The sequence below is a fragment of the Punica granatum genome, chromosome 2 (assembly GCF_007655135.1).
Source record: "Punica granatum isolate Tunisia-2019 chromosome 2, ASM765513v2, whole genome shotgun sequence".
NCBI classification, from domain to species: domain Eukaryota; kingdom Viridiplantae; phylum Streptophyta; class Magnoliopsida; order Myrtales; family Lythraceae; genus Punica; species Punica granatum.
The window spans coordinates 3,791,249-3,816,947 of NC_045128.1; the positions used below are offsets into that span (position 1 = coordinate 3,791,249).

Below are 25,699 nucleotides of genomic sequence, written 5' to 3' on the forward strand. Positions count from 1 at the left end.
AAAAAAAAAACCTGACTTGAATGATCACGTATTAAGAGTTAAAATTGGCTAAACGTATGGGTCATAATTATTCCGGAGAACCTTCATGGCCCATTTATCTTTTATATATTTTTCCGGTAGCGATTGTAGGTGCTATTGCGTGTCACGTAGGCTTCGAGATTCGAATTACTATTCTTATTAACAGCATTTAACCAACCAAGCAACCATATGCTCCGACCAGCGATAAATGCTGAGCTATTCGTTGAAGATAAAAGCACATAAAACCCATACGAGGTTTTGCCATCAGCGGATTGTATCCATTGGGCAAAATTTCTACTTTAAACAACCGTGCAAAAGTTGAAAATATGAATACATGACTAGGTGGAAAGATTGCCAATCAGTGCTTTCAACGTGCATTTTTCCTAAATTTGGAGTACAGAAAATTTAAGCTCCCATTTTAACCAGCCATCTGAGAAATGCAAGACATCCCTAAGTAAGAATGGGATATTTATGAACATAATAAAGAAAGCTTTGGGTTGGAAGGAACTAGATGAATGTATGTTATCTCGATACCAATTTTGGTAGAACACTGACCTTGACTTGCTGTAGATCTTGGTGCATGAACCACCATGGACCCGTCTTCGAAAGCAATCTGTTTATGATTAAAACAAAGCTCAGCAAGCACTTTGTGCTGAATATACCTCAAACTGATTTGACAGTTTTATTACTGAAGGCTGCGAACACGAAACTTCTTTGGAGACACAAGCACTAAAATCATTGGAAATTCGACTTGTATTTTCAAGCCTTGAAATAGATATGACTCGTAAGAACATAAAGACTTGCGATCAAGAGGAACACCGACAGAAATAAAGTGGTATAATGAAACTCAAATGATTGAACAGATGTTTCGATTTTACGTGCACGGCGAAAACGAGAAAGTTCAGAGAAAAAGTGTACCTAAAATATCCTGCTGCTGTACGCAGGCCCATCAAAAGAGCCAAGCCCAACCATACCCCAGGAAGGCCAATCATAGAAGGGACGTACAGCAGAAAAGTGGACGATATCGCCCCCGCCACCATCTGCGAATCATTTGGGAAGTTAAACGGAAAAGAACTTCTACCATCTCCAGCTCTTAGAAGAATCTGACATTAAAAGAAACAGCTCACCATGGAACAAGCTGCATAAGGGAAGTCCGAAACGCCATAGTGGAGCCCATCAAAAATATATGCTAAAGCATTCAAAGGTTGACTTGCGCTAACAAACTGCATCAGAGTGGACGACCCTCAGAAATATACGAATGAAGTGCCTTACTCCTTTACGAATTCAAGAAAGTGATTGCAGAAAATCTTGAATCAAGATATGCATTACATACCAGTACCCCAGTTCTCACAATTTCTAATACGTCAGCATCTGTGGTGAACAAAGTGGCCAAGGAATCGAAAGAGAAACCAAGAATTGCAGCTAAAGATATCCCTGAGAACAATCCAATCTGACAAGAGAAGATAGAAGATACAAGCGCCTTAGTAATAAGATAACAAACAGTAGTAAAGCCACTGTAATATACCCTAGTAAAGGCATGTGAGGAACTCATGGAATAGGAAAGAGGAAATCCCACCTTCAACACAAAGCTTGTTACTACTTTCGCGGTGTTGTAGTCACCTTTAGATAATGAAGTGGCAATCAAAGCCTACAAAAGTTGCAAGGTTTCAAATTCTGAGTCAAGGTATAAGGTCAAAAGCATAAATTCATTAACATTATATGAATTGTGATAAATAAAGCTCTTTCTTTGAATATAATGATTGAAAAGCTGTTTATTTTATGAGATCATGAGAATTATTCTACAGGGACAGAATACTGCAATTAAGTGATCACTAGTTAATTTCTTTGACCTGCCAAGGCAAGTTCTCATGGATGTCCCGATCTGGCCAAGGAACTAGCCTGAAAACCTCCCTTCATGCTAGGTTTTAGAAGCAAAAAAAAGGAGGGAGGAAGGGAGCAAAGGAGAGGAGGGGGGTGCGGGATAGGCTGCGTTTCCGGATGCAAGGGCTCGATAATTTAACACAAGGACAGTGATTTCACCTGAGCAGATGCTGCCAATGCATCTGTAAGAAGAGAGACAGCAAGCCACACTTGCATGCATATCTGATGGGCAGCCATAGCCAAAGGACCTTGACGAGCAGCCATAGATGTTCCCACTGTCATGGTTGCAAGAACAGCAAGAGTTCTTCCGAGAAGAAAACCACCTGCACCATGTTGGTAAGAAAAGCAATGGTAAACTTGCATTCTTCCTTTTCCAATATTTTGAATAAAGACTTGGTATATCAGGACCATAGGAATAAAATGCATGTGAAATCAGATAGCTAGGTTATCATCTATATGATGGTTAAGGAGCTTCATTATTATACAGCACCTTCAAGAACGAGATAAAGACAAAGATCAAATTAACTAGAAACCAAACCCACCAGATTTTAAATAGCCGCCAAACTGCAAAGCTCCCATCTTCGGAGGCAATAATATCACTCTCTTATTAAGGTACCAAATCATTAAAAATGCAACTATATACCTGATACATTTACATACTTAACTCGTCATTTGTCAGTATGGCATATTAATAAAAAATAGTCAATAGAGACTGCATAGTACATACTGTGAAATAACAGTAGAAAGGGCTGCTCCTGTTACACCCAGTCGAAGAATATACATTAGAGTTGGAAACAAGAACACAGCTATCGCATTACCAACACCTGCATGACAAGAAATAGACATATCATTCAGAAAAGGTACTGGAAGCATAGAAAATAGAATTCCCCGTTCACTCTAACAATCCAGATGTGATACTGAAGACCAAAGGTTTGATTGCAAGTGCCCACAAAACAAGGAGGTCTCTAGCTTTGTAGGGAAAGACAAACTTCTGAAAAGGAAAACGGGGGGAAAAAGCAGCAGACATAAAAGCAAAATTAAAGACCTAATCCACAGCAATTTCTGTACTTTATAAGGATGAGAACAGTTGATATTATTACAGAGCAAGTGCTTCAGATATCCAACATGCCATCGATGGAATGATAATGCTTACCTATTCATCCGTAAAAAACTACAGATTCATAATTGGCCAAATGCAAATTTCGTGCCATAAGAAATAAGCGCTACAAACGCAAATGCTATTATTTTTCAGGAAAGTGTATCCAAGTATAGTTAGATGCTTAAAGGTTGATGGTGTGCAAGAAGCATATCAGATCAAAAAAATAGTATCCAGAAGCCACTCCAGATATATTGCTGATTTAATTGACCAAAAACTTGCCTAGACAAAAAACAGGGGTTTTTGTATCCTTAAACCCACGAAAAATTCCTTGAAGAGTCAAAGATGCTACAACTGCAGGAGCACCAAGTGCTCTTAGTGAAAGAAAGCGCTGAGCTGGAGTTCGCATGGGTGATGCCTGTTAAAGAAAAACACCTTCAGGAAAATATCTCAACAGATAAAATGCTGTACATTGGAGAAAGATAAAAAAAAGCAGATCTTTAAACTTCTAAAAGATCCAAAACCACATGCAGATGCAACAAATACATGTCTATTGGCATTGGAAAGCTAGTAAACTTCTATTCATCTGTTTCCATAGATTACATGCCGGAGGATGTTTAGTACGGAGATAAATACTTCAAATGCCCAAGAACTTACCGATGACAATCCCATCAAGTTTAGAAACTGGCCAGAACCAAAATATAGGGCTACAGACTCAATAATGCCAATCCCAACTGCTAATAGCAGAGCAGTAGAGACCGAGGATAGTTGTTTTCTCTCAACTACAGGTTTACCATTATTACCTGAAAAGTAATCATCACCATTGATTCAGTACAAGAAAAAGGATCATCATGAAGAAACAACAATGACATCACCAAAAGGGGAAAAGGTATCTCATAAAAGGCCACAGTGGAGGTGCCGAGCATGATAGTAGTTGACCTAGCTCAGAATCTTTGCTCGTGTGCTTTGAGAAGTCCTCAGCAACAAAGGAGGTAGCAACACTGAGAAGTGGAATATTGAAAAGCTTTGAGATGATATTAAAAATTGAAATGGAAACACCCGCTGAACCCAACTCCACAGCACCTGCAGTGATAGGATGAATGAGCAAACTGAAGAGGAAATGAGGGTAGATTGAGGAAGCCAGAGATTGATTTCCCCACTGCAATCATTTCTTCCTATTATTATTATTATTATTATTTTTGTTTTGTTTTTAATGGTAGAGAGCAGAGCAACCATTTCTCCTATACAAGTTATGAAGATACAAGCTTTTAAATGAGGTAAGATCGAGTCTCCATCTTCTTAATTCAAAGAAGCATGCAATTGTCCCTTTCCTTGATTCTATGAAAACCAAGTGTCTTAAAAAAATTATGCCTCTGCAGGGAACAGAATCTAATCTACTAAAGAATATATGTCATCTAAAGCAGAACTAATTGGAAAGCAGTTACTACTAGAAACAAAATTCAGCTTATGCATAAATGAATACTCATAAAACTCGGAGCAAGCTCAACCATTTAAGGAAAGCAAAAGAATTCCTCCCCCACCTCTCCTAGCAAATATGGTCGAATATATACTATCATGTTAGGCGAGAATGCAGCAAGAGTAACATGGAGATAGAGAAAACATACCCAATCTACCAATATAAGCTGTCTCCATTAATTGAGCCAGAGGGTCAATGGCTTGTCCAGCAAGTGCTGGCAATGAGAGCATAATAAGCTCCTTTTTCACATCAGGAGTGCGTGTTTGATCAGCAGGGTCAGCGCTCAACTCACTACATAATGGAAAAGAAAGGAAGGATGAAAAGAACTTTCATTTTTAGCAAAACGATGATCTGAATTTCATACGAGAAATGCAGCACTTTCAACAAAGGATAACCATTACATTTGCAAATACTACAAATAAATCTAATCGGTCCTAGTTAGCAATTATTTCAGCTGCATAGCCTGCTAGATTGCAAACTGGTTCAGGCAGAAACAGTTTCCTTCAGTTCTATAAAGAAGCAAAAAAACTAACTGCAAATCTGGGATAGCTAATTCAGAGACTTACGGAGTTTCCTCCTGATAACCAAAGCGAGAAGGATCCTCTTTTGGGATGAGATCACTGTGTTCGGTGTAGGAACCCAGATATTCGTTCACATCAGGCGAACCGACACCATAATCTGAACTCATCTGATTCCAGACCACTGGAAGGTTAGCTCTCCTCCTGTGACGCACCACTAAGGGTGAAAATCTTCCATTATCCGAGAAGCATAATCTCTTCTGCTCAGCTATGGCCGAAGAGTTACCAGCCCCACTACTAGATTGAACACGAAAAGGCCATCTCTTCCTTCTAATGGGTGTGTTCCATTCAGTAGGCCTATTCGAAATCGCAGGACTAGTAAGCTTTGTGGCAGGCATGTTGGGCAATACAACTCCAATTCGATCACGAGAAATTTCCTAAGAAATCACTGCAAACTGCGAAAAAGAAAAAAAAACATTTCAGGCAAAGAACAAGAATTCGGACAAAACAAGAACAGAAACATGCAGCATTACGCAGAAAATCTTCCCCAGTTACATGAGCGGATTAACAACCGCCGAAACAAGGACTGAAGAACACAACAGCCTCAGAAGTACCGAGGAAAGCACAAAGCACGCGCAGCACAGCATGGAAAGACAGATAGGGCCGGCGCTGTCACCGAAAGCTAACTTAAACGTTACGGCCTCGTGGAACGAGGCGTACACACAAGAGCAGAGCACCCGACAAAACTAGCTTCACAATCACACTCCAGGGACGCAATTTCCCAGAAATGGAGCTCCGACCGGAGGCATGAGAGAGAAGCAGCAGAAGGGGATGAAGAAAGGAAGGACATTTACGGCCGGGAAGAAAAGACGGAGGGACTTATCCGGTGGTCCGTTTAGGGCTGTGGCGATGGCGGAGCAGAGGAGAGTGAAGTGGCGTAAGCAGTTCCATGGCAACCTGCCGAACGCAGCAGAAGAAGAGAAGAAGAATTCTTCTTCTTCTGATTATTATATTATTCATTAATTTATTATTAACTACTATTTAAATAACTAATTAATTTTACCCGTAGTAAAAACGATCCTCCCGACTGAATTAGTCGAGATACAATTACACTTTCGATAATATCAGAATTCGAAAATAATAATAATAATAATTTGGAAGAAAATAGAACTTCGTTTGGAGCTGCGGGCCTAAAGCCCATTGGGCCTTCTTTACTAATCGATGGTCTGATCTTCCCGGTAATTCCGTTTATTTTGTATCAATTTCCTCGAACTAGGTCCATCGACAAGTTAGGCACGTAGTGCATTGATAGAATCTCCCCTAGAAGAGCAACTGCAGTGCCTCTTCCACGTGAATTTCGACCCGAGTTCGATACGGATGTGTTTAGGAAGTCCAAAGAGTAAAGAAAGATATTCGACTCATCTTACTCGCGTGATGGATGGTCCGGACAAATTGTATTATTGTTACAACATCGATATGAATCGCAATTCACAACCTACACATGTTTGAAAATTTTGAATAGCAGTCACCGGATCACGTGGAAACTCCGAACAACTCATTGAACGCGAAGCAGGAAGAGGACCATCAGAAGAAGAGTGACCAGGAAGTTCCAGCTGAATGCTCCCGGATTGATCTTCCCGGCACCCCCAGCTGTTCACAGACCACAAAAAGGCAAATCCTGAATGAGTCTTCGAGGTGCAACCGTGATCTTTATTATGAGCAACGGAAAAAATCAAATGAATTCAGACGACAAGGCAGTGTCTGCAAGCCACGAGTTTTTCCTAATGCGAGCTCGACAGATAACAGATAGATCTGTGGAGGACATCGCCCTGATAAACCGATTCGTCTCCTGAAAATTAACTACTTCTGCAATTACCGGGGCAAGTAGACTCGTTGGCGAGGGACGTGAGGATGGCCTGCCCTTTGTAACCAGCATAGTTGCACGTGGTTCGGTTGCACGAACTAATTGTGGAGTTCCCGATGTACAAATCCGTCCCCTGGCATAGCATAGAAGGGCAGACAGACCCATTCGATGGCGAGATCTGAGAGGGCTGGCATTGTAACCTGACCACACACACAAACCAGGCTTCATCAGATCGCATAGAAAAGAACGAACATCATCTGAAAAACAATAACAAACACTGGATTCTTGAGCATTCATGTGAAGGCAGAAGCAGAAGACTGCTAATACTAACGTCATGTTATTCGCGAAGCTACAGCTGCACTTGACGCAGTTGTTCGCAGTGAATACGTAAGTGCCATTGGAAACGAGAAGTGAGGAGTCAAGCGAGTCGTTGCTAATCATTGATGAGCAAGCTGCACATTCAAGTCACCAGTCAGATTTTGGTCAGGCAAATCAACTCGTGTCGTGTGGACGAACAGAAGTAACTTGTCTTCGATGAACACTTTTGAGCAATGGGATCATCACCAGAAGTCCCAAGATGGTTAAGAGGCCATCAAGCCCATCACCGATCCGGAAAAATCGAACCCGAGTTAGGGAGATAGGCAGCAACCTTTTAGTGGAACATCAATAGCTACATCGGCCTCGAGATCGCTATCACTGGCGAGCTTGTTGAGACGCAACAACGCGTCTGCAGAGACATTGAACTGCCGCGATATCTCTTCCACCGAGCTGCCAGAAGCCACCAGGTGGGCGTAGTGGACGACCTTCTCACCGTCCACGGGATCGCAGCTGCACGGGAGAGGGATCTTCAGATGCTGCCCTACCTAAATAGATGGAAAACAACATGTTTTGCAGCACACTGAGTTATCACACCAAATGATCATACCCTCCAGGCCGCGGTTTCATTAACCGTATTAATTAATTAAGGTCCCTCGACTTGCACATCCATCTCAGCCGACTGACAGCGCAGTTTGCCAACCGGGACCCTTCACGGTTTGCCGTAATTAGTTAATTTAAAAAATACAACATGTGTCTTTGTACGTACATTAATGATGTTGGGGTTGGTGATGTTGCTGGCCGCCGCGATGTCCAGGAAGGTGACGAGACTGGAGAAGACATTGGTGGCAATATCGGAGAGGATGTCGTTGCTGCGGACGGTGTAGACGGGGATCTTCCGGGAGGTGCCGGTGCCATTTGAGCAGGAGCAGTCGAAGGGGATGCGGATGATCTGGCCCTGCCTCACCGTGGCGTTGGCCGGGGTGGATTCCAGGAGGTCATTGGCGCCGAGGATGGAGCGGAGGTGGGGCACGCCGAAGAGGGACTGGACGGCGGCGAGGGTTGTCTCGTTCGGGGCCTTGTAGCCGACGAGACCGTGGCAACTGGCAGTGGAGTTGCAGCTGAACCCAAGCGCCGCCGTCAATGCGGGGCCCAGCGTCGCACAGATGAGGAACAGAAGACCCGGAATCACCGTGGCGAAACCCATCTCTCTCTCTCTCTCTCTCTCTCTCTCTATCTATCTATCACTCGCTCGCTCTCTTGACAGCTCTCTGATGAGCTTAATAATGGAGGTTTGGGCATTGCGGCAGAGGAGAGGGAATTAAGAAGAAGAAGATAGAGACGAAGACTTTGACTTTTCAATTTGAACGAACACCGTTCGTGGGAACGCAGCCGAAGCGTCCACTGGGTAGAGTGGCCCCACGTCTCTCCTCCATCGTTCGATATTTTATGGAGCAGCGACGCCGTGCATACTACGATCCCTAGAGAATTCAAAACATTGCATGCAAACATTTGAGTGCACGACCTTTGCCCTATGCCCCTCCTTCCTGTTTGTCTTTTTAACACGTATCAGTAACAATACGATGTCATTTAATATATAGTATTGATCGGCCTATCGATACGAATAACTAGTAAGCCATGGCCACAGAAGCGGCATCTCAACGTGAAGCACATAGTGGTGATACCACCAGTTGAACGTGCCATGTCCCGGCGACAGCATGTACGTACGAAGAACGAAGGCTCTCTTGTACATGTACGTAGGGCCGACTGCATTACTCCCCGACGCAATATGAATACATATAATCGGGTCTACATTCGAAAAAAAAAAAAAAAAAAAAAAAAACCCCTCGCTGTGAAGATATGGACGAGAGGACTAAGATAGTGGGTCACTCACGGGAGTCATCGTCTTCGCGAGAATATGAAGATTTCGCACCATCAAATCTAGCCACCACCATCAATTTTAGGTGAGAAATTTCAGCTCTCTCATCTTATTCAAAGAGAAATTCGCACGGATTAGTTCAAATAATTCGATGCTAATTCCTTTCTGAATTTTATGAATTAAAAAAAAGTTATGCCGAAAGAGCTTAATGGACAGACTGGTTCCATTTGAATTATAGTGCATACCAAAAATAATAAATAAATAAATAAATAAAAGTTGTCTTTGTAAAAGAATGGGCTGGAATTCCACCCGAAGTTCAGACTTCAAACTTCAAAGTCTTCACACATTCATTCAGTTTGAGTTGTGTCGCTGTTGCGGGGTCAAAGGTCAAACCCCATTGTAGACCTGTCCTAGTCGAATCGAAATTTCTCGCAGTCTACTTTTTGTGATATCTTATTATACAGATTAAAATATATTTAACGAACAAACATCATGGGAGAAAAACCAGGTCATTCAGATAAAAATGTCCGCTAACAAATATTCTTTCCCCCCCGTTGAATATCGTCGAAACCACGACAGTGAACACCCACGGGGAGCATGATCTCTAGCGAGTTAAGAACAACGAGATGTCCCAGCTCGAATACGATGCTTGACTATGACCAAATCAACTAAATCACGCAATTCGACGGGTGGTCCGCCGTCCACTGCCTCGATGAATCATCGGGTTAAACTTGCGAGAACAATCACGCTGTTATTAAGGCTCAGTTGTCACAGAACCATTTCTACAAAGATGAAATAGAAACAAAATTGGAATCGAACCATCGTAACAACATTTTTCACATGAAATTAGCAAGCTGACGGAAGAGGTTGGGGTCATCAGTGTCTTCTTCAAGCCTTGAGAGGGAGTTGATAAGATTAGGATGAGTGAGATCTGTGGTGACGAAGAGATGGAACAATGCACAAAACGGATGCCTCTACAGCTGAAGTAGCTTCCGACGAAAGGAATTGAGATAAACTTTTCCTTCACTTCTCCTCTAGCCGCTGCAGCACCGACTCAGCAAAACTCTGTTGCCTGTCAAGAGCGAAATAAAGAGACTCAGTCGAGAAAAACTACCGCCGGTCATATGACATGACCATGCAGAAAATCGAGACTGATTCTAAAAGGATAGTTCGCTTGCACTGCAGTAAGAAACTTGATTGACAATGGCAACGACCATGGCGTGCCTGTCAAATCAAGGGAAAATTCTTGTCCAAACTGGGTCAGAGGACTCTCTTATCATCAAGGTTGCAGAACCTCAGGCAGCTTTGGTCAAGCAAGGTCGACTCAGGGCCGTAATCATGGACACACCATTTAATCAACTTCCGCCTAGTCTTCTAAAGAGGTTATCTGATATAAGAATTGGCGGCACTCATTTCCGAGACTTATTGTATCTTCAAAAACCATAACCTCCCTAATTTATTAAACTGCCGCACATAGAAAAACTTTTCGAGTGAACCTACTAGGCTTTTTCTCTGAGAAAGTTCAGTCCAGATGGGGAACTGGGATATTAATTATATAAGTCATGCACGAGGGATGCAGAGAGGAGAACTGGGACTATAATTGCTGCCATAAACTTCCCAAGCACAAACTCTCAAAAAGAAGCAGACTAGCTAATATCGAACTCGACTTACTTCCGCTCCCTATGCTTTGGGCTAGGGCGAGAATACTTCAAATATCCATCCCATGGAACCTTCTTTAGACCGGCTCGAACGGATATGATGTCCCTGACCCTGAACCATGCGTAAGACAAAGAAAGGGTAGGTTGCTATCGGAAAACCAGGCTGAGAGGAGAGACCCAGCATACTAATTTATCAATTGCAGAAGGATACGAATTCATTACCTCTCTGCAAACTCTATGGGTGTCTCCCCCGGTCTCAACAATTGGGGCTCCAAGTACCACACATCACAAACCACAGCCCAGGAGGTCATAAGTTGCAGGAGATGCATCGTGAAGGATTGCCTGTTGATAAGAATGTCCTTCAGGCATTAGCAGTAGCACAGGAAAACATTTGCATGTGCATAAGTATCAGTAACTAAATTGCAAAGAAAAACAATTCCTTGCAGAGAAAACTCTTCCCAGAGAATCATGGTTTTCCAGGAAAGTCGAGAAAAAAGTAAATAGACAAAAAAATTGAAAATGCTTGTGGACCTCGGGAGATTTTGATGATAGTTAAAAATATGAAACTGCAACTAGCATGAGAGTTCCTTACTTCCTGCTGTTCCAGAAGGCATCGACAAAGATTTTATTGTACTTGATCGCAATTGGGCAGACAGTGCAACCAAGTTCAAATGCACCCTACACATCGTCAAAAAAGAATTAAAATCTTTAAGCAGATAGCTCGCTCAGCATAATTTGTTGTCCACGTATCATGTTCTAGACAAGCAACAAAGAGTTGTTTAAAAGCCAAAAGAAAAAATCTCAGCTAACTTGTACATCATTGAAATATAATCTCTGGCTGGAAAAGTTATGGGTAAAAAGGAAACGTGTAGAACAAAGGAACTGAACTACTTCTTGAAAAGCAGAAAGATAGTCATGGTGCTTTTGATTTTCAAAAGGACATATATGCAAAAGTAAATTACCTTCTTGAACATAACAGTGTAGTGATTATTTACGCAAGTTCCTTCAGGAAAGATAAGAAGCGGGTTATTGTCAGCACCCTGTACATGATCCCTCAACCTGAAAAATGCAAGTTCAGATGTATGCATGGATGGATAGCATTCTGATCAAGTAATAAGGATCCAACCTCTGCACCTCCAAAACTTACTTCTTTGCAACAATTTCACGATCTTTAACTTCTGTACGATTGAACCAGATACACCCCATACTCTCCAATATTGTGCTTTGCAAGAGTCCTAAATGGAGATAGCCAATACACAGTCAAACTAAAAGACCATATGACTAATTGTTGACTTTAACAGGAAACATGTCAAGAAAAATTATGCGGTTGTTCCCAACGAAAACAACAAAACAAGGTGTATTCTGCAAGTCTGAGAAGTACAAAGACATGTTAAGCATGTACACTAACCAACCCATCCAGGATGTTTTTGCATAATAACAGCAAATGCTGTCATCTGTTCCAAAATGATGAAATCAATCATGGAAGTGTGGTTGGCAACATAAACCTGTTCAACAAGCAAAAAATTTGTCAGCTGTTTGAGATGAAGGTCAATTGTTCAGGTCAAATCAACAACCTCAAAGCGACTTGTCTCTACAAAGTAAACATATCGTCACAAATAACCATGAAAGAGAGCTAATATTCTCATCAGCAGTACCTGTTTAGGTCGAATACTTGGGCGCGGCCCATGATACTTGACCACCCCAGTCCATGAAGCGACAAAGAAGCTGCAAATTAACTCAACTAGCACCCGCTGACAAGAAAAAGAATCCACGCTGAGAGAGTGAGCAACATGGCTAACTCCATGGGCTAAAGTAATAGAAAATATACTGGAAAAGCATTATTTGTTAACTATTGTACCTCCAATTTTTTTCGCAGTGTGTCATGCCCCTTAAGCAATAAATGCACAGGGATGAAAGATGAAAGGAATATTATCCATCCAAGTGTCAGTACTAAAACCCTGCAAACATGGACGGGAAAACGTATAATGAAGTGTACTAAATCCTCACAATCATCAGTTCCAGGGCAAAGAAAAATCAAACGATCTAAAATCATAGAAGTCCTTCACCTAGAAACTTAGAACAGCTAATTTAAGTCCATTTTCATGGATGAACTTAAAATATTAATGTAAAAAGAAATACATTGAAGCATTCGAGTTTCAACTTTAGATTGTGACTAGTTCCATGCATACAAAGGGGCAAAGACAAAAATATTTTTAAAATACTAGAGTTGATATATACTAATTACATTCTCAGCATTACGATCCACAAACTTGTAGGAAAACATAAAACATTAATAAAATATCAGATTTTAAATTTTGTCCTCAGAATGAACCTTATACTAGGATCTAAGAAACCTGGTTAGAACTTAGAACATCCGATCCTGTCCATCACATTTTTTATGCAAGGACCAATCCGATAAGCAATAAATAACAATTTGAACAAGTAATTCTGCAGTCCTAGAACTGCACCGAAGCAGTGAAAGATATATAATTTGACATAGTTGAGACCAAACCTCGCCGGGAATAAGATTAAGTAGCGAACTAGCACTCCAAAACACCATAATGGGAACAAATATATATTCCAATTCCATGGTTCAGGAGGATTCGACTTGAAGCATCGTGTAAAAGAATCCTGCAATCCAACGAGCACGCAATCAAGTTAATTAAGGAGTGGCAGAATCTTCATTCAGCATTGAAGTACTCACTGGCCAAATAAAATCGTAAACTCGAGCGAACAAATCAGTGATCTTCCATCTCAACAGACGACACTTGAAAAAGAAAGGAACTTTTTGCACTTACATCAACAATGGCGCCGGCAGCCTCGGTTAACGTCGGGGAAATGTCAAGCAAGTCGCGCCTGGGAAAAACGAAACAAACACAGAATTCAGCAATGGAATGCCTCCCATCGAATCCGCCACGGACTCGATCAATAACAACACAACAGCTCCGAGCCCGAGCTCCGAGCTGCTTTCCGCGCAATTCCTCATCGACCAAATCGAAGCCAGACCGACCGATCAATCAACAGAGAGAGGAGAAGAAAAAGAAGGAGAAGAGTTACAGGCGGAGCTTGCCGTGGGGCTCGTTGATGGAGGATCCAGAGGGGAGGTAGTCCTCGATGTTGGGGCGATCGAGGTCCAGCTCGGAGCTGGAGGAGTTCAGCTTCCCGGCAGTGTCCATCGCCGTTGGCTGCTGCTTCTTCTCCCGTCTGCGTATCGGAGCGAGAGAGAAGGAGAAGGACAGAGAGAGAGACATCTAAGTATAACCAGGAAAAATATAATAAAATTAATTTGCTTCATGAAAATGTGAAATTACCTTTTGCTTGTTTCCCTTTTTTTTAATTAGATTTTCCTATTATTAATTAATTAATTAATTTAGATCTTAATCTTCCATATGAATTTTTTTATGCAACGTAAATAATATTATATATTGAGGGTTGATAATGCTAAAATGGCTGTTAAAAGTTATTATCCGTTTCGTTATAGCACATACATTTATAAATTAATCAATATGTTACAGAATACATAACAAAAAACTATATAGATTTTTATCTTTTTGTTTTACTTTAAAATTAATTCAGCAAAATAAAAGAAAACGATACGACTATGAAATACCGCAAATTCATAAAATACTGCAAATTCATACATCAAAGTTAAGAAAAAATAAAAGACACGGTAAGAAAGGACTACATCTCCAAATTGTGTGGAGCTGGAGTTGTTCAACAAATGTATACAAAGTCTCTTAACCTTCCATTCCCATCCAACTACTACCCATTTCTTGCCAACTTATTGCAAAATTTGAGTATGATCATATATAAGCACGACGGCGAGTCGAGTTTCAAGACAAAGAAAGCGAAATCAGGCACATGAAAGTTAAAAGAGTAAGTTAACAAATATCTTCCAATGGTACAAAACAAGAATATTTGCACAAATCGGTTCCTTTTTCCTCTCCCTGCTTTTACTGCTACTGTTGATGGAGACCCATGGTAGATTCATCAGAAGTATGTCGAGGGAATACTTCCCTCGACACAAGAATAATGTGAGATCCACAGCGATTGGATGTTAAACAAGCAACGTTGTATTATTGGTCCTTTCTCACCACGTGAATTAAGTACGGGAGACAACATGAACTGGATGAGGAATTTTACAATTGGGCTTAGTGGATGTGATGGGGTAGACGGTTGAAGAACCTCGATGGGCCGAACTTCAATGTTTTCCTCCACCATCTACCAGTTGGAACCATAGGGAAGTTTTGGGGGCTAAAGGGCCTTCACAGTGCTTACCGTAGCCCACTAATAAAGGCCACAAAATTCCGTAACGAAACTTCTTCGTATCCATGGTGAAAAGTTTTTCGAATTCGAATGTCGACTAAATCGCCTGCCGATCCTAATGGCAGAATTAGTAGTCCGCTTCTCAAGAGAAGCATAGTTCAGTGTCGTGCAGTGACATTCGTCCTCGGGATATAATTAATGAAGGTATCTAGTCAATTCATTTGTCCCGCTGATACACGCTGCGCAAAGGTAAATGAGCAACACCCGCTTTGGACGCACTTTGTACACTCTTGTGAAGTCCTGCTAAATCGTACATAACTAGAAAAGTCGGAATCATTGGTGCAGTCCAATCGATTTGAACATCTCCGTGTAGATAAAGATAGCGAGAACTCGAACTCGAACTAACGTTAACCCGACAAGATTCGGATCGAATCAAGTTGATGTATCATCATTTCGGAAGGATTAATCTTTCCAAGCATGTCCTAATCAATCACCAAATTTCTTGCTTCAATTAAACACGAAACAGTTGTGTTTTGTCTTCTCTTGAAAATGCGGTGGGTCGATTGCTAATTAAGTGAACAAACCTACAAGGTTGATGGCGTCCTCCCTAACCTTCTAAAATTGGGAAACTGACTAAAATTAGAAAAAGAAAAAATTTTGGTTACATGAATCTATGATGACTTTCAAAGCAATTAATCCGAACAATTTGATGATCGAAAAATTATTTGATCTCTTTAAGGAACCATTTCTTATGCTTATATATTATTAGTCTGACTATATTATGTGACGTGAGTTTCACTATAAAAAATTTGATCCGAGCACTTGCATAATGTTTCACAGATTGAGTTGATCCGACCGTTTACAGAGGACCGGAGGAGCTCCGAGATCTGCTATCATCCTTCAATTTTGATCATCATTGCTCAATATGAAAGAATTTGGCCCCGATGGAATTGGAATTTGCCAATGAGGTTGCAGAAAAGCAACTGAAGGAGAGACGAGAACAAAAACATCGCATTCGCCCAAGTACCTTTGATGAGTCGAGGCTGATGCAACATCCCAAAGTTTTAAGAAAAAGAGGCGCTTTGTTGGGTCATTTTCTTGACAGTGACATGTGTATACGATGGAAAAGTTGCCACTTACTGCTACCCAATGCCTTATGAAGTTAATATTTTGGACCATTGGTCCTATAATTATCCCGAACGCGTATGGTATGAGGGACCATCGCCACGGTACCTAATGTTGGTTGGAACCCGATGTATAAGACAGTCAAGAACTCACGGCTGTTTGACAGTTCTTTCCGTAAGTTTTGAAGACGAGGTCTTTGGAGTCCTTCTTTCTATATAGAAGAAAAGACTAACGTCTTAATATGATATCAAATTTAAGAAACATGAATAATTCATAATCTTTTCTTACGATAACGTGACGGTAAAGAATCAATTAATTTCCTAGCTCATGTAAAATTATAGCTTTTCTTTCCGTCTATTACGGAAAGGTATGATGACCCATAAATTTTTTCCACAAATCATATTTTCAAGATTACAATGGTCACAAGTGAACATATATACACAGTCCAAGATTGACAAAAATATTCCCTTTTTTTTTGTGCCTATTAGGGGTCCTGTCGAAAGATTCTCGAGATGATCTTATAGCTGTCAAATGAAGGCAAAGGCAGTGAGAGAGAAAGTATACGAAGTTATGAACTCATTAACTTTTATCGGAAAGATCACGGGTGTTATTAACCTATTTATTGAGATTGAGATAGGTGTTAACTCGAACATTGAGTTGCCGTGACCAGTGGTAATAATATTTACCCAAAGAACAAATTGATCATGTGATGACTATTTCTAATTTAGAATTAATGATTTACTAGCCTTTCTTTGCTATTTATGGCACATGCATGCATACAAATCCCAATAACCAAGGCGAATGGCCATATATAAATCACAAACAGGACATATCAAATTGTCTTGATTTTGTCAAATTTATCAGGGCTTCATAATGAGAAAAAGCCTATCAGGGTCAATTATTATTGCTTAACAACCCATTTGATGCCAGCACATGTTTTATTTCACTAGGTTTAATTGTGGTCATCATCGCATATATTATGCGTGACAATTTTTCTCGGGCCACCAAATTATTTGATACTTCCATTTTTTTTGCCTTTTGATTTTCCCAAAATCCGTACTTTTACTCTTTTTACATTCAAAAATATATTGATTGAACGATGAGACTTTTAGGTAAGATTTAATTTATAAAGTTCTTATGGTTACGACATCACATGCCTATTCGTCCTATTTCATAATTTTTTGGTGCATGGATGATATATGTTAGTACCAACACCAAATTAATATTTTATAGAAAAGATATGTGGACCAACGTACGTATGCTATATCATGCACTTGCATTGATAAGTATAATTTTAACCTCTACCGAGAACAAAAATCTTGAATTAATGAATTAATGTACGTTTCCACATGATACTTCACGTGCATTGTACCAAACATAATTGGCTGAAAGTAAAATCCACCACTTAGCCAAAAAAAGAAAGTAAAATCCACCAAACAATGGCACAACCAAACAATATTTTCACGTAGTGGGGAATGTTGTCTATGGATGTCCTAGTGGGGCCGAAAATTTATTTTCTGTACACAACATTTATTTATTGGATTGGGAGATAATTTGCACTTTTAAAAGGATAATACACATATATATATATATATAATCGAAAAAAGGATAGTATAGTACGTTCCGTTTGGTTTCGGAGTCGCGATTTAAAATTTTAACTTTAACTTTAACTCAACACATTACACAACAAAACATACTTTTCCAAAGTCAAACTGGTGAGCCCCATATGTTATTTGATATACAATCCCATACACTACCTAATACACTACACAACAAAAATGATGGGGTCCATAGGCCTTGTATTTTTTTTTGTCTTTTTCCACAATCAAAATCAAAGTTACAAATTCAAAACTTTAATTCTGAAATCAAACGCACTGGTATAGTCTAACAAGGCAATATCTCACCCAAAAAAGAAAATGCAGTAACCAAAATCATAATGATAGATACGAAAAATCTCATGTAGAGAAGAAATGGGCACTTAGCCTTTTCTTTTCTAAATCAAGAAACACATTTTACAGTGAACAAAGATAGACAAAACAGATAATACTTCGTGAACGAAATTTTTTGTGCAGCGGATCTTGAATTAAACAATATTATTATTTGGAAGGCCCTCATCATGGGGAGGGAGAGTTATGATGGTACTCAAAGTCTCACGTCGAAAAAAGAGAGAGAGAGAGAAGGATTCTTTTTTTTTTTTTATGAATAAAAGGTTAAGTCGGAGTATTAATTCGCTGTGACTGTCCCAATTAAGGGAAGCTAATCATCACGGAATATTCCTTTCGTCATAACTCACTGAGATTTTAATCCAACTTTGTCACCGCAGCCTCAGTAACACACTAGTGAATTAAGTTTAAGGCCCACTAGATCAAGTATTATGAACCGGCCACCGCCATCTCATAATACACCCACATAGTAGCGAACTTTACTTTCTCAGTAAGGTTCGAATTCGTGATGTTTAAGTGGAGCGCTTGATGCTTAACCACTAAATCACTGTGCTGGTGGTGAAGAGAATGATCCCCTTGTTCAACTTATAAAAGTGCAAGAGCATGTAAAAACAAAATCATAAATACCAATCATATTCTAAGCAGATAATAACATCTTCGTACATTCTTTCTTTGTGAGATCCTGCTTCCATCATCATGAATTTCACCTTAATTATGCTGTAAATAATATGTATTTTACCTGAATTTTTTTTATGTCTAAATGATTATTTCTATGGATACACCTTTTGGATTCAAATGGCCAATGAGTGGCCATCTTTCCCATATTCCCAAGAGTTAAGTAGTGTGGTATGATTTGATTGATATTTGCCACGAAAATTCTCATCACTCAGTCCTCTCCCTTCTCCTTTTAATTCAAAACCTGTTCCGTGGGCGACTATAATTTATTTGAACACAACCTAATAGTTAAGTAGTGTGGTATGATTTGATTGATATTTGCCATGAAAATTCTCATCACTCAGTCCTCTCCCTTCTCCTTTTAATTCAAAACCTGTTCCGTGGGCGACTATAATTTATTTGAACACAACCTAATTGTTCTTTCATAACAAACCATAAGTGAAAGAAGAAGAAGAAGAAGAAGAAGAAGAAGAAGAAGAAGAAGAAGAAGAAGAAGAAGAAGAAGAAGAAGAAGAAGAAGAAGAAGAAGAAGTAAACCTGGATTATACTACATAAGATTATTTTTACTAAATGGGTGGGAAATTATACTACATAAGATTATTTTTACTAAATGGGTGGGAAATTTTTTTAATGAAGAATCACTCTCTAAAAATTTTTTTTTAATGAAGAATCACTCTCTAAAATAATTAAACTTACAAAATTGTGTAGTGCAATGATGGATTCGAGTATTTTATTAGTATACTTATGGGAACCTAATTAATAGTTATATGTATAAAGTGTACTTGCGATCCTACATACAAGTTTTGACATGTACGGAAAAAGTATACATTCGGTCCGTGAGTTTACTTATTTACTATGTTGTTTTAATCTATTTTTCTTAATTTTTTTATTCATTCTGATTCTGGAGTTTCTCATGTTTTTCATTTTTAATCATTTTTCCTTTCTTTTTTTTGTCATATAAGTTCAATTGTTTTTGTCTGTGCGCACCATCTAGTATTAAGACACCTCAAATAGATTATGACTGATTCGCGGTCAAACTAGATCAATTCAATAAGGAATAAACTCTCTAAAATTGTGGATTTTTTTTCGATCACAAAGGAAGCCATAACCCTAGTAAGAATTGTGAATTTTCTTCATTTACAACACTTGAACATAAAATCTTACTTAAGAGGAATATGCATTGAATCACTTGAATCAATCCAAGTTGGTAAGTTTTATTGTTTTTCTATTTCCATCGATTCAATTTTTTCGGTGTGAACCATGATATCCGGAAGTCCAATTGGGTCCCGATTAATTCAGTCGAGCTGGTATGGTCCACTAAATGGTAAAATTCTCCCAGTATGAATTTTATGCATTCACAATGACTTGAATCTGAGACCTTACTTAAGAGAAATAAACGTCAAAATGCTTGAATCAACTCATGTCGGTTCCCATCAATTCAATTTGGCTAGTTCCCCTTTAGTCCCAAAGAAGTATTTTTCTTAAAATACAATGTATACAACATGTAAAGGAGAGGTCTAAGATTTTCTCTTTTGGTTTATAAAAGGGCACAGAAGAGAGACAACGGGCATGGAGATGCAGAGGCTGCTTTGCATTGCATGCTCCCCATCCATGCAATGCTAACTTTTCAATATTTGAGTGAGTGTGTGTGTGTGCGGGGAGCTCAGAGATACAGCAAAATCTGATTGGAACAGAGCTGAAAGAGAGGGACATACCTAAGAAGGTCAAAAAGCAACTATTGTCAATGTATATATACTTTTTCTTCGGTGTACATCATATGGGAGTCCAATAGATCCTAAATTATGATTAAAGAAGGTTCAATCCATTAAAAGATAAAAGTATATCTAATCATAAATTTTCTTTATTCACAAAACTATATCAATAATTTACTTTAAAAAAAAGTATTAATAGCTTCGCTTGGTTTTTGAGTAAAATATCTTACTTAACCCAACTCAATTATATTTTTCATAAATTCAATAACATAATAATTACTTTTTTACTTTTTTCTCCAATTTAATAATAAATTCTCTCAAATACTTTTTTCTAACGATTTATATTCAATTTTTTAATAATAAATTTCCATCTATTTTCATATCTATATATACATAATAATTTTTTCATCTATTTTCACATCTATATATGCATGCATATATATATTCTCACACATCAATAAATTTGTCAATATTTACAATCATTGTACAAATCAAGTTGAACTAGATCATTATCCAACTCAAAAACCAAACGCAAGATAAACTACTTAAATTAATATATAAACTTGCTTTTCATGCAATATATATATGGTATACACATTATGAAAGACTAATTTTTCTTTTCTATTTTTGGTAATTGCAGGAATATATTAAAAAAAAGGAAGATCCTTGATACATGTGGATATATTGAATCTAATCCCGAATTAAACTTCTTTGACAAAAGCTTTATTGTATCAATCATGTGTTATTTTAAGATAACAACAGAAGTTCGATGTGTGCGAAAAATTGCAATGAGACAAAGAAAACGATAAAAGAATCTGGATGTTCGAACTTTTATCTTATTACATACACTAGCTTTTTTGCCCATGCAATGCATGAGTTATTGTTCATAGTGATTATTTTTATATAAATTTTTAAAAATTTTGACATCACAATTGAAATTTTCATTAAGTTATATATATTCTTAAATTCAAAGCATTCAAATATTAGTACATCCAATAACAAATTCAGAATAATTGGAAATGAAGTATAGTACCAAATATAGATGAAGAAAATGATGTTACTTAGAAAACCTGTTACGTTTTCTTAAATATCAAATCTGAAAAATTGTAATAGATGACCTCCATATATTTTGTAAAAAAAATGCAAATAATCTATTTTTAATAATTATTAAATAGATTTCTCTATTACTATTTAAATAATGTTCAATTTCGAAACATACTTATTGCATATAGTAGATTATTCTTTTAGTTACTAATTATGTCAAAAAGCTTTTAATAGATATTCATTTTAAGAAATTGTATTTTTTATAAATAAATGTTGAGATTATATATTTAAAATCAAGAATGTGCTTGTATTATAAAATCATTAAGTATTTAATAAATGATTGATATGCATTTACTAATTTAGTCCTAATTATATATATATTTATAATTGTTTATTCAAACATTTACCTTTATAACCTCATATTATATATAAAATTACTTTTCTAACCCTATTTACCATGGGGATACAAGTTCATATATATATATATATATTAACGAAATTTGGTTGTGTTTGATACGCATAAATGAAGCAAAAAAGAATGAAAAAGCCATTCCATCCTTCCACTCTATTTCGTTATTTAAAACCACTTATAAGTCTGAATGAACATTAATTCGATTATTATAACATTTTCCCCAATTTATTAAAATGACTATTCCTTCAAAATAATTAAATAATACTTATTCCACCATATTAACTAGCTTTCTTTTAACGTTTTATATCTATAAATATATATAGATATTATTTTGGTAAATAAGTCTAATGTATTAATTGCACTCCGTCGTGTTTTGAAGTTTAACAAAAAAATCACCATTTTCTCCTAATATTAGTACTTTTTTTGGCAAAAACAACTTCCATTTCATTTTATTGTTCTAAACACGAATTTTATGTAAAAGCTAGCTATTGTCAAGTGATGAGAAGTTGTTCGATAAAAGCTATGATATATGAAACTTTATTATCTAATTATGTTACAACAAATGCCATGAAATAGGTACTGTGCATTATTTTGGATAATCTTTTTTACTTTTCTATATCACTACAATAAATACTCTTATGAGTCTTATTAGAGGTGAATAATGAGAGACAATTATAATATTTACCTCTAAATTTCTTATATTGAGAGAAATACAATATATGCCTCTTAATCGAATTTTATTTGTCTCTAATGTACCTAAAATTAATAATTTATTAAATTATAAATTTATATCACAATTACTAGCAGAAAATAAGTTTTTTGCCTATAAAAAATAACTTTTAAAAACATTTTAGTAAAGGCATATAGAAAATTTGTCACTAATTTTTATTTCAGGAAGCAAAAGATTTAATTGCTTTTAAATTCAATCTTATTTTCCTACAATATATTATTTTAGAGGTTAAATACAATTAGCTCCATATCTAATTTTCATTTGCCTCCAAAATAATAAATTTGATCTATAAAGTAAGTATATAAAATGTCAAAAGTTTGATGGACTATTTTAACATAAACATAAAAAAAAATATTCAAAGAATAAAAGAATATTTAAATTACTCTGTACAAATAGAAGATGTCTTTTATTTACATATATATAGGTATAAATTACGTTGTGCAAATATTAAATTACATAAAATAGTAAAACCAGTATTTTTTGTTAATTTACATCATTTATTGTATTTACATATGATATTTTATGATATAAATTATTGGATAATCAAAATTTTTTTATAAGATAATTGAACAATTTTCAAATTACAACCTTGGTAAAAAAAAAGATCAACATTCCACAATATTTAATTTACTATTCTATGTACATATTAATTTTAAATTATCATATAAATGAAAATTGTACATACTTATAGAGGTTTGACATTATTTATTGTGATATATAAATGTAATTCAATTCAAAGATGTATTGGTGGCATAATGGTAAAGACGCGAGACTAAAACGAATGGACTAGAGATCAAAGATTTGAATCAGACTCAAGGAAAATATACAAATATTGAAAGAGATTAGAGTCAAATATAATTGGTATAATTATTCACCTCTAAAAAATCTATAAAAGCAAATTTTGTTGCTTTTAAGAGGAGTTGTTCTTGTTATGTATTTTCTCTAGTAAATAATAATTTTTTTGCGATATTTCACATAATTATGTGGTTATAGTAACTATAGTATATTTTCATTAAACAACTTGATTTTATGGTACTCTCTTTTTGCTCCTCGAGTGGATCTATGACGTGATAAATTAGGATTAAATATGCCTACTCTACAAATTCACGGACCTCGTCCCAGCAAAGGTTCATTATTAGTTAACTCGAGTACTTGGTAGTTACCAAAAAAACAAAATTGAGTACTTGGTCGAATCATCAATAAATTAAAGAGAACAGTTCAGCATAAAAAGAAACAAAATTATTAAAAAAAGAAAGAAGAAAAAGGAAAAGAGAAGGGGAAAGCCAAAATGACAAACAGGACAAAGCGTGGCATGCAAGTCTCGGGCGGGGTTGACTCATCAATCATCAACTTTGACCATCGGAATTATTCCATTTTTCATTTTCTTCTTTTTTTCTAATGTAAAACAAAAATTAAGGAAAAAAGAGATATTAAAAATGGATTAATTTCGCCGTATAACATGATATTTTAAAATTTTTTACAACATAGCACATATCGTTATAATTTCACCAAATCGCACGATGTGTTAAAAAATTTTCACTGCATAGCACGAAACGCAATAATTTCATAATAATGGTACAAAATTTCAAAAAAATTTCATGGCATGGCATGATATTAGTTTTCCATGAATGACCTAACGGAGATCTGACATGACCGTGTATGGCTGGAATGAATAAGGGTGGGCCAACAATGTCGGCCAGGTCAAATTTTCGCTAGGTTATCAATGGAAAACTAATGTTGTGCTGCGCCATGAAATTTTTTTGAAATTTTGTGTCATATAGTGAAATTATTACGTTTTGTGCTATGCCGTGAAAAAATTTCAAAATATTTTGTTATTTGGTGAAATTATGACGATATGTGTTATGTGGTGAAAATTTTTAAAATATCGTCTTGTAGGTGAAATTAACAAAAAAAAAAACGCAAACCCACTGTTAGTGCATAGAGTACATCATGTTCATCACTTTATTAACCCTTCGAAATCGAGTTCTCCAACATTACAATTTCAAGGAAAAAATAATTTTGAGTTCTCCAAACTTACTAGCTCATGGCATGATTAGTACATAACTTGTTTAATATCAAGTATTAATATGTAATCTTTGTTTTGTTGTTAACGTTATATCATCCTATTTCATTTTTGGAAACGTATTGAAAATGTTTTTTTGACCCGGATTTTATCCACGAAATCAATTTTTCTAGATGAAATGAATGTCTTCAAAATTTTTGGATGTGTTTGGATTTTAAATTTTTTTTAATTCAACTCAACTCAACTCCATTTATTTTCAATTCAACAACACAATCATTACTTTATCTCAACTATTCACTACTTTTTTACATTTTTCCTCATAATTCAACAATGCAATCATTACAAACTAATTAAAATTAAAACTCAACTCAACTCAACTCTAAATCCAAACACATTTTTAATATGACGGTTTGCAGAGAACAGGTAGAATTTGAAATACTATTATCTTATTCATCTTTCACTTTTTAGAACTACAATATAACTCAAAGAGATTTAGCTTGATGGTTAAAAATGAACTCATATATTCACCTAATCTCCAAAGTTCAATATTCCTTTGGATTACCGAAATGCCTTTGGTGCGATTAACTGTTTTGTACGCCACTGATGGTTCACGGATACTCGGGAGATTACTAGGGCAAAGCTCATACAACCCATGATGAGGGAAAAAAAACTAATATTACTCTAGGTAGGGCCAGGACCACGTGATCTGTGCTGAACCCAGTAGGATGAAGTTCTGAGACTCACCGAATCATCGCCTCCTCAGGTGACCAAAAGGCAATGCCCATACTTGTATATGTAAATAGCCTTACTTTTCATTTCTTGGTGCTGGTGGATTCTTACATTATTAATTAGCTATCTTATATTATATATATATTAATTTAAAGTATTTTATCGAGAGTCATCCATCCAGGTTATGAGTAGTTAGACTCTTTAGGTTGCTTCACAGCTCCACAGGTTTCAATAGGTAACTCTCCGCTCAAGATTATTCGATTCTTCGCATCCCTTATATTAATATTCACATTAATTTTAGATTCTTCAAAAATATTCTCTAATTATTCTAGTT

At 36.9% G+C, this 25,699-nt stretch overlaps 3 protein-coding genes across 6 annotated transcripts; all 3 read right to left on the reverse strand.

Annotated features, from left to right (window-relative positions):
- Positions 1-208: 208 nt before the first annotated feature.
- Positions 209-6,002, reverse strand: LOC116194657 (protein DETOXIFICATION 45, chloroplastic). 4 transcript variants are annotated; one of them, XM_031523522.1, is made up of 15 exons: positions 5,845-6,002; positions 5,039-5,445; positions 4,621-4,763; positions 3,935-4,078; positions 3,653-3,798; positions 3,278-3,413; positions 2,627-2,723; positions 2,442-2,542; positions 2,059-2,222; positions 1,595-1,666; positions 1,352-1,468; positions 1,146-1,241; positions 937-1,058; positions 574-631; positions 209-448 (listed from the first exon to the last, which is right to left on the reverse strand). In XM_031523522.1, the coding sequence occupies exons 2-15, from the start codon at positions 5,386-5,388 to the stop codon at positions 437-439; spliced, it is 1,758 nt and encodes a 585-aa protein (XP_031379382.1). In that variant the 5' UTR covers positions 5,389-5,445; positions 5,845-6,002; the 3' UTR covers positions 209-436. The 4 variants fall into 4 exon arrangements, with proteins under 4 accessions (XP_031379382.1, XP_031379384.1, XP_031379385.1 ...); XM_031523524.1 differs by having other exon boundaries at positions 5,605-5,975; XM_031523525.1 differs by having other exon boundaries at positions 5,546-5,975.
- Positions 6,003-6,390: 388 nt separating this feature from the next.
- On the reverse strand, positions 6,391-8,487 carry LOC116194660 (lysM domain-containing GPI-anchored protein 2-like). The gene is made up of 5 exons (XM_031523528.1): positions 7,939-8,487; positions 7,504-7,717; positions 7,186-7,306; positions 6,867-7,054; positions 6,391-6,640 (listed from the first exon to the last, which is right to left on the reverse strand). Exons 1-5 carry the CDS (start codon positions 8,374-8,376, stop codon positions 6,546-6,548), a joined length of 1,056 nt encoding a protein of 351 aa, XP_031379388.1. The 5' UTR covers positions 8,377-8,487; the 3' UTR covers positions 6,391-6,545.
- Positions 8,488-9,712: 1,225 nt separating this feature from the next.
- Positions 9,713-13,976, reverse strand: LOC116197816 (glycerol-3-phosphate acyltransferase 9). The gene is made up of 12 exons (XM_031528067.1): positions 13,764-13,976; positions 13,505-13,562; positions 13,219-13,337; positions 12,565-12,664; positions 12,362-12,457; positions 12,115-12,211; positions 11,854-11,941; positions 11,669-11,765; positions 11,299-11,384; positions 10,929-11,048; positions 10,720-10,818; positions 9,713-10,120 (listed from the first exon to the last, which is right to left on the reverse strand). The coding sequence occupies exons 1-12, from the start codon at positions 13,955-13,957 to the stop codon at positions 10,072-10,074; spliced, it is 1,203 nt and encodes a 400-aa protein (XP_031383927.1). The 5' UTR covers positions 13,958-13,976; the 3' UTR covers positions 9,713-10,071.
- Between the last annotated feature and the right edge of the window lie 11,723 nt (positions 13,977-25,699).

What these genes read in the sequence shown, in the direction of transcription:
- LOC116194657 (XM_031523522.1), bottom strand. Translation starts at nt 5,388, where the DNA reads ATGCCTGCCACAAAGCTTACTAGTCCTGCGATTTCGAATAGGCCTACT. An exon ending in AGCTTATATTGGTAGATTGG is followed by an intron (nt 4,079 to 4,620) that starts GTATGTTTTCTC and finishes CTATCACTGCAG; the next exon opens with GTGCTGTGGAGTTGGGTTCA. An exon ending in CTTTCTACTGTTATTTCACA is followed by an intron (nt 2,543 to 2,626) that starts GTATGTACTATG and finishes TAAATGTATCAG; the next exon opens with GTATATAGTTGCATTTTTAA.
- LOC116194660 (XM_031523528.1), bottom strand. Translation starts at nt 8,376, where the DNA reads ATGGGTTTCGCCACGGTGATTCCGGGTCTTCTGTTCCTCATCTGTGCG. An exon ending in TATTGATGTTCCACTAAAAG is followed by an intron (nt 7,307 to 7,503) that starts GTTGCTGCCTAT and finishes TTGAATGTGCAG; the next exon opens with CTTGCTCATCAATGATTAGC. An exon ending in CAACGAGTCTACTTGCCCCG is followed by an intron (nt 6,641 to 6,866) that starts GTAATTGCAGAA and finishes GTCTGTGAACAG; the next exon opens with CTGGGGGTGCCGGGAAGATC.
- LOC116197816 (XM_031528067.1), bottom strand. Translation starts at nt 13,957, where the DNA reads ATGTCTCTCTCTCTGTCCTTCTCCTTCTCTCTCGCTCCGATACGCAGA. An exon ending in CGTGAAATTGTTGCAAAGAA is followed by an intron (nt 11,766 to 11,853) that starts GTAAGTTTTGGA and finishes TGCATTTTTCAG; the next exon opens with GTTGAGGGATCATGTACAGG. An exon ending in CCCATAGAGTTTGCAGAGAG is followed by an intron (nt 10,819 to 10,928) that starts GTAATGAATTCG and finishes CGCATGGTTCAG; the next exon opens with GGTCAGGGACATCATATCCG.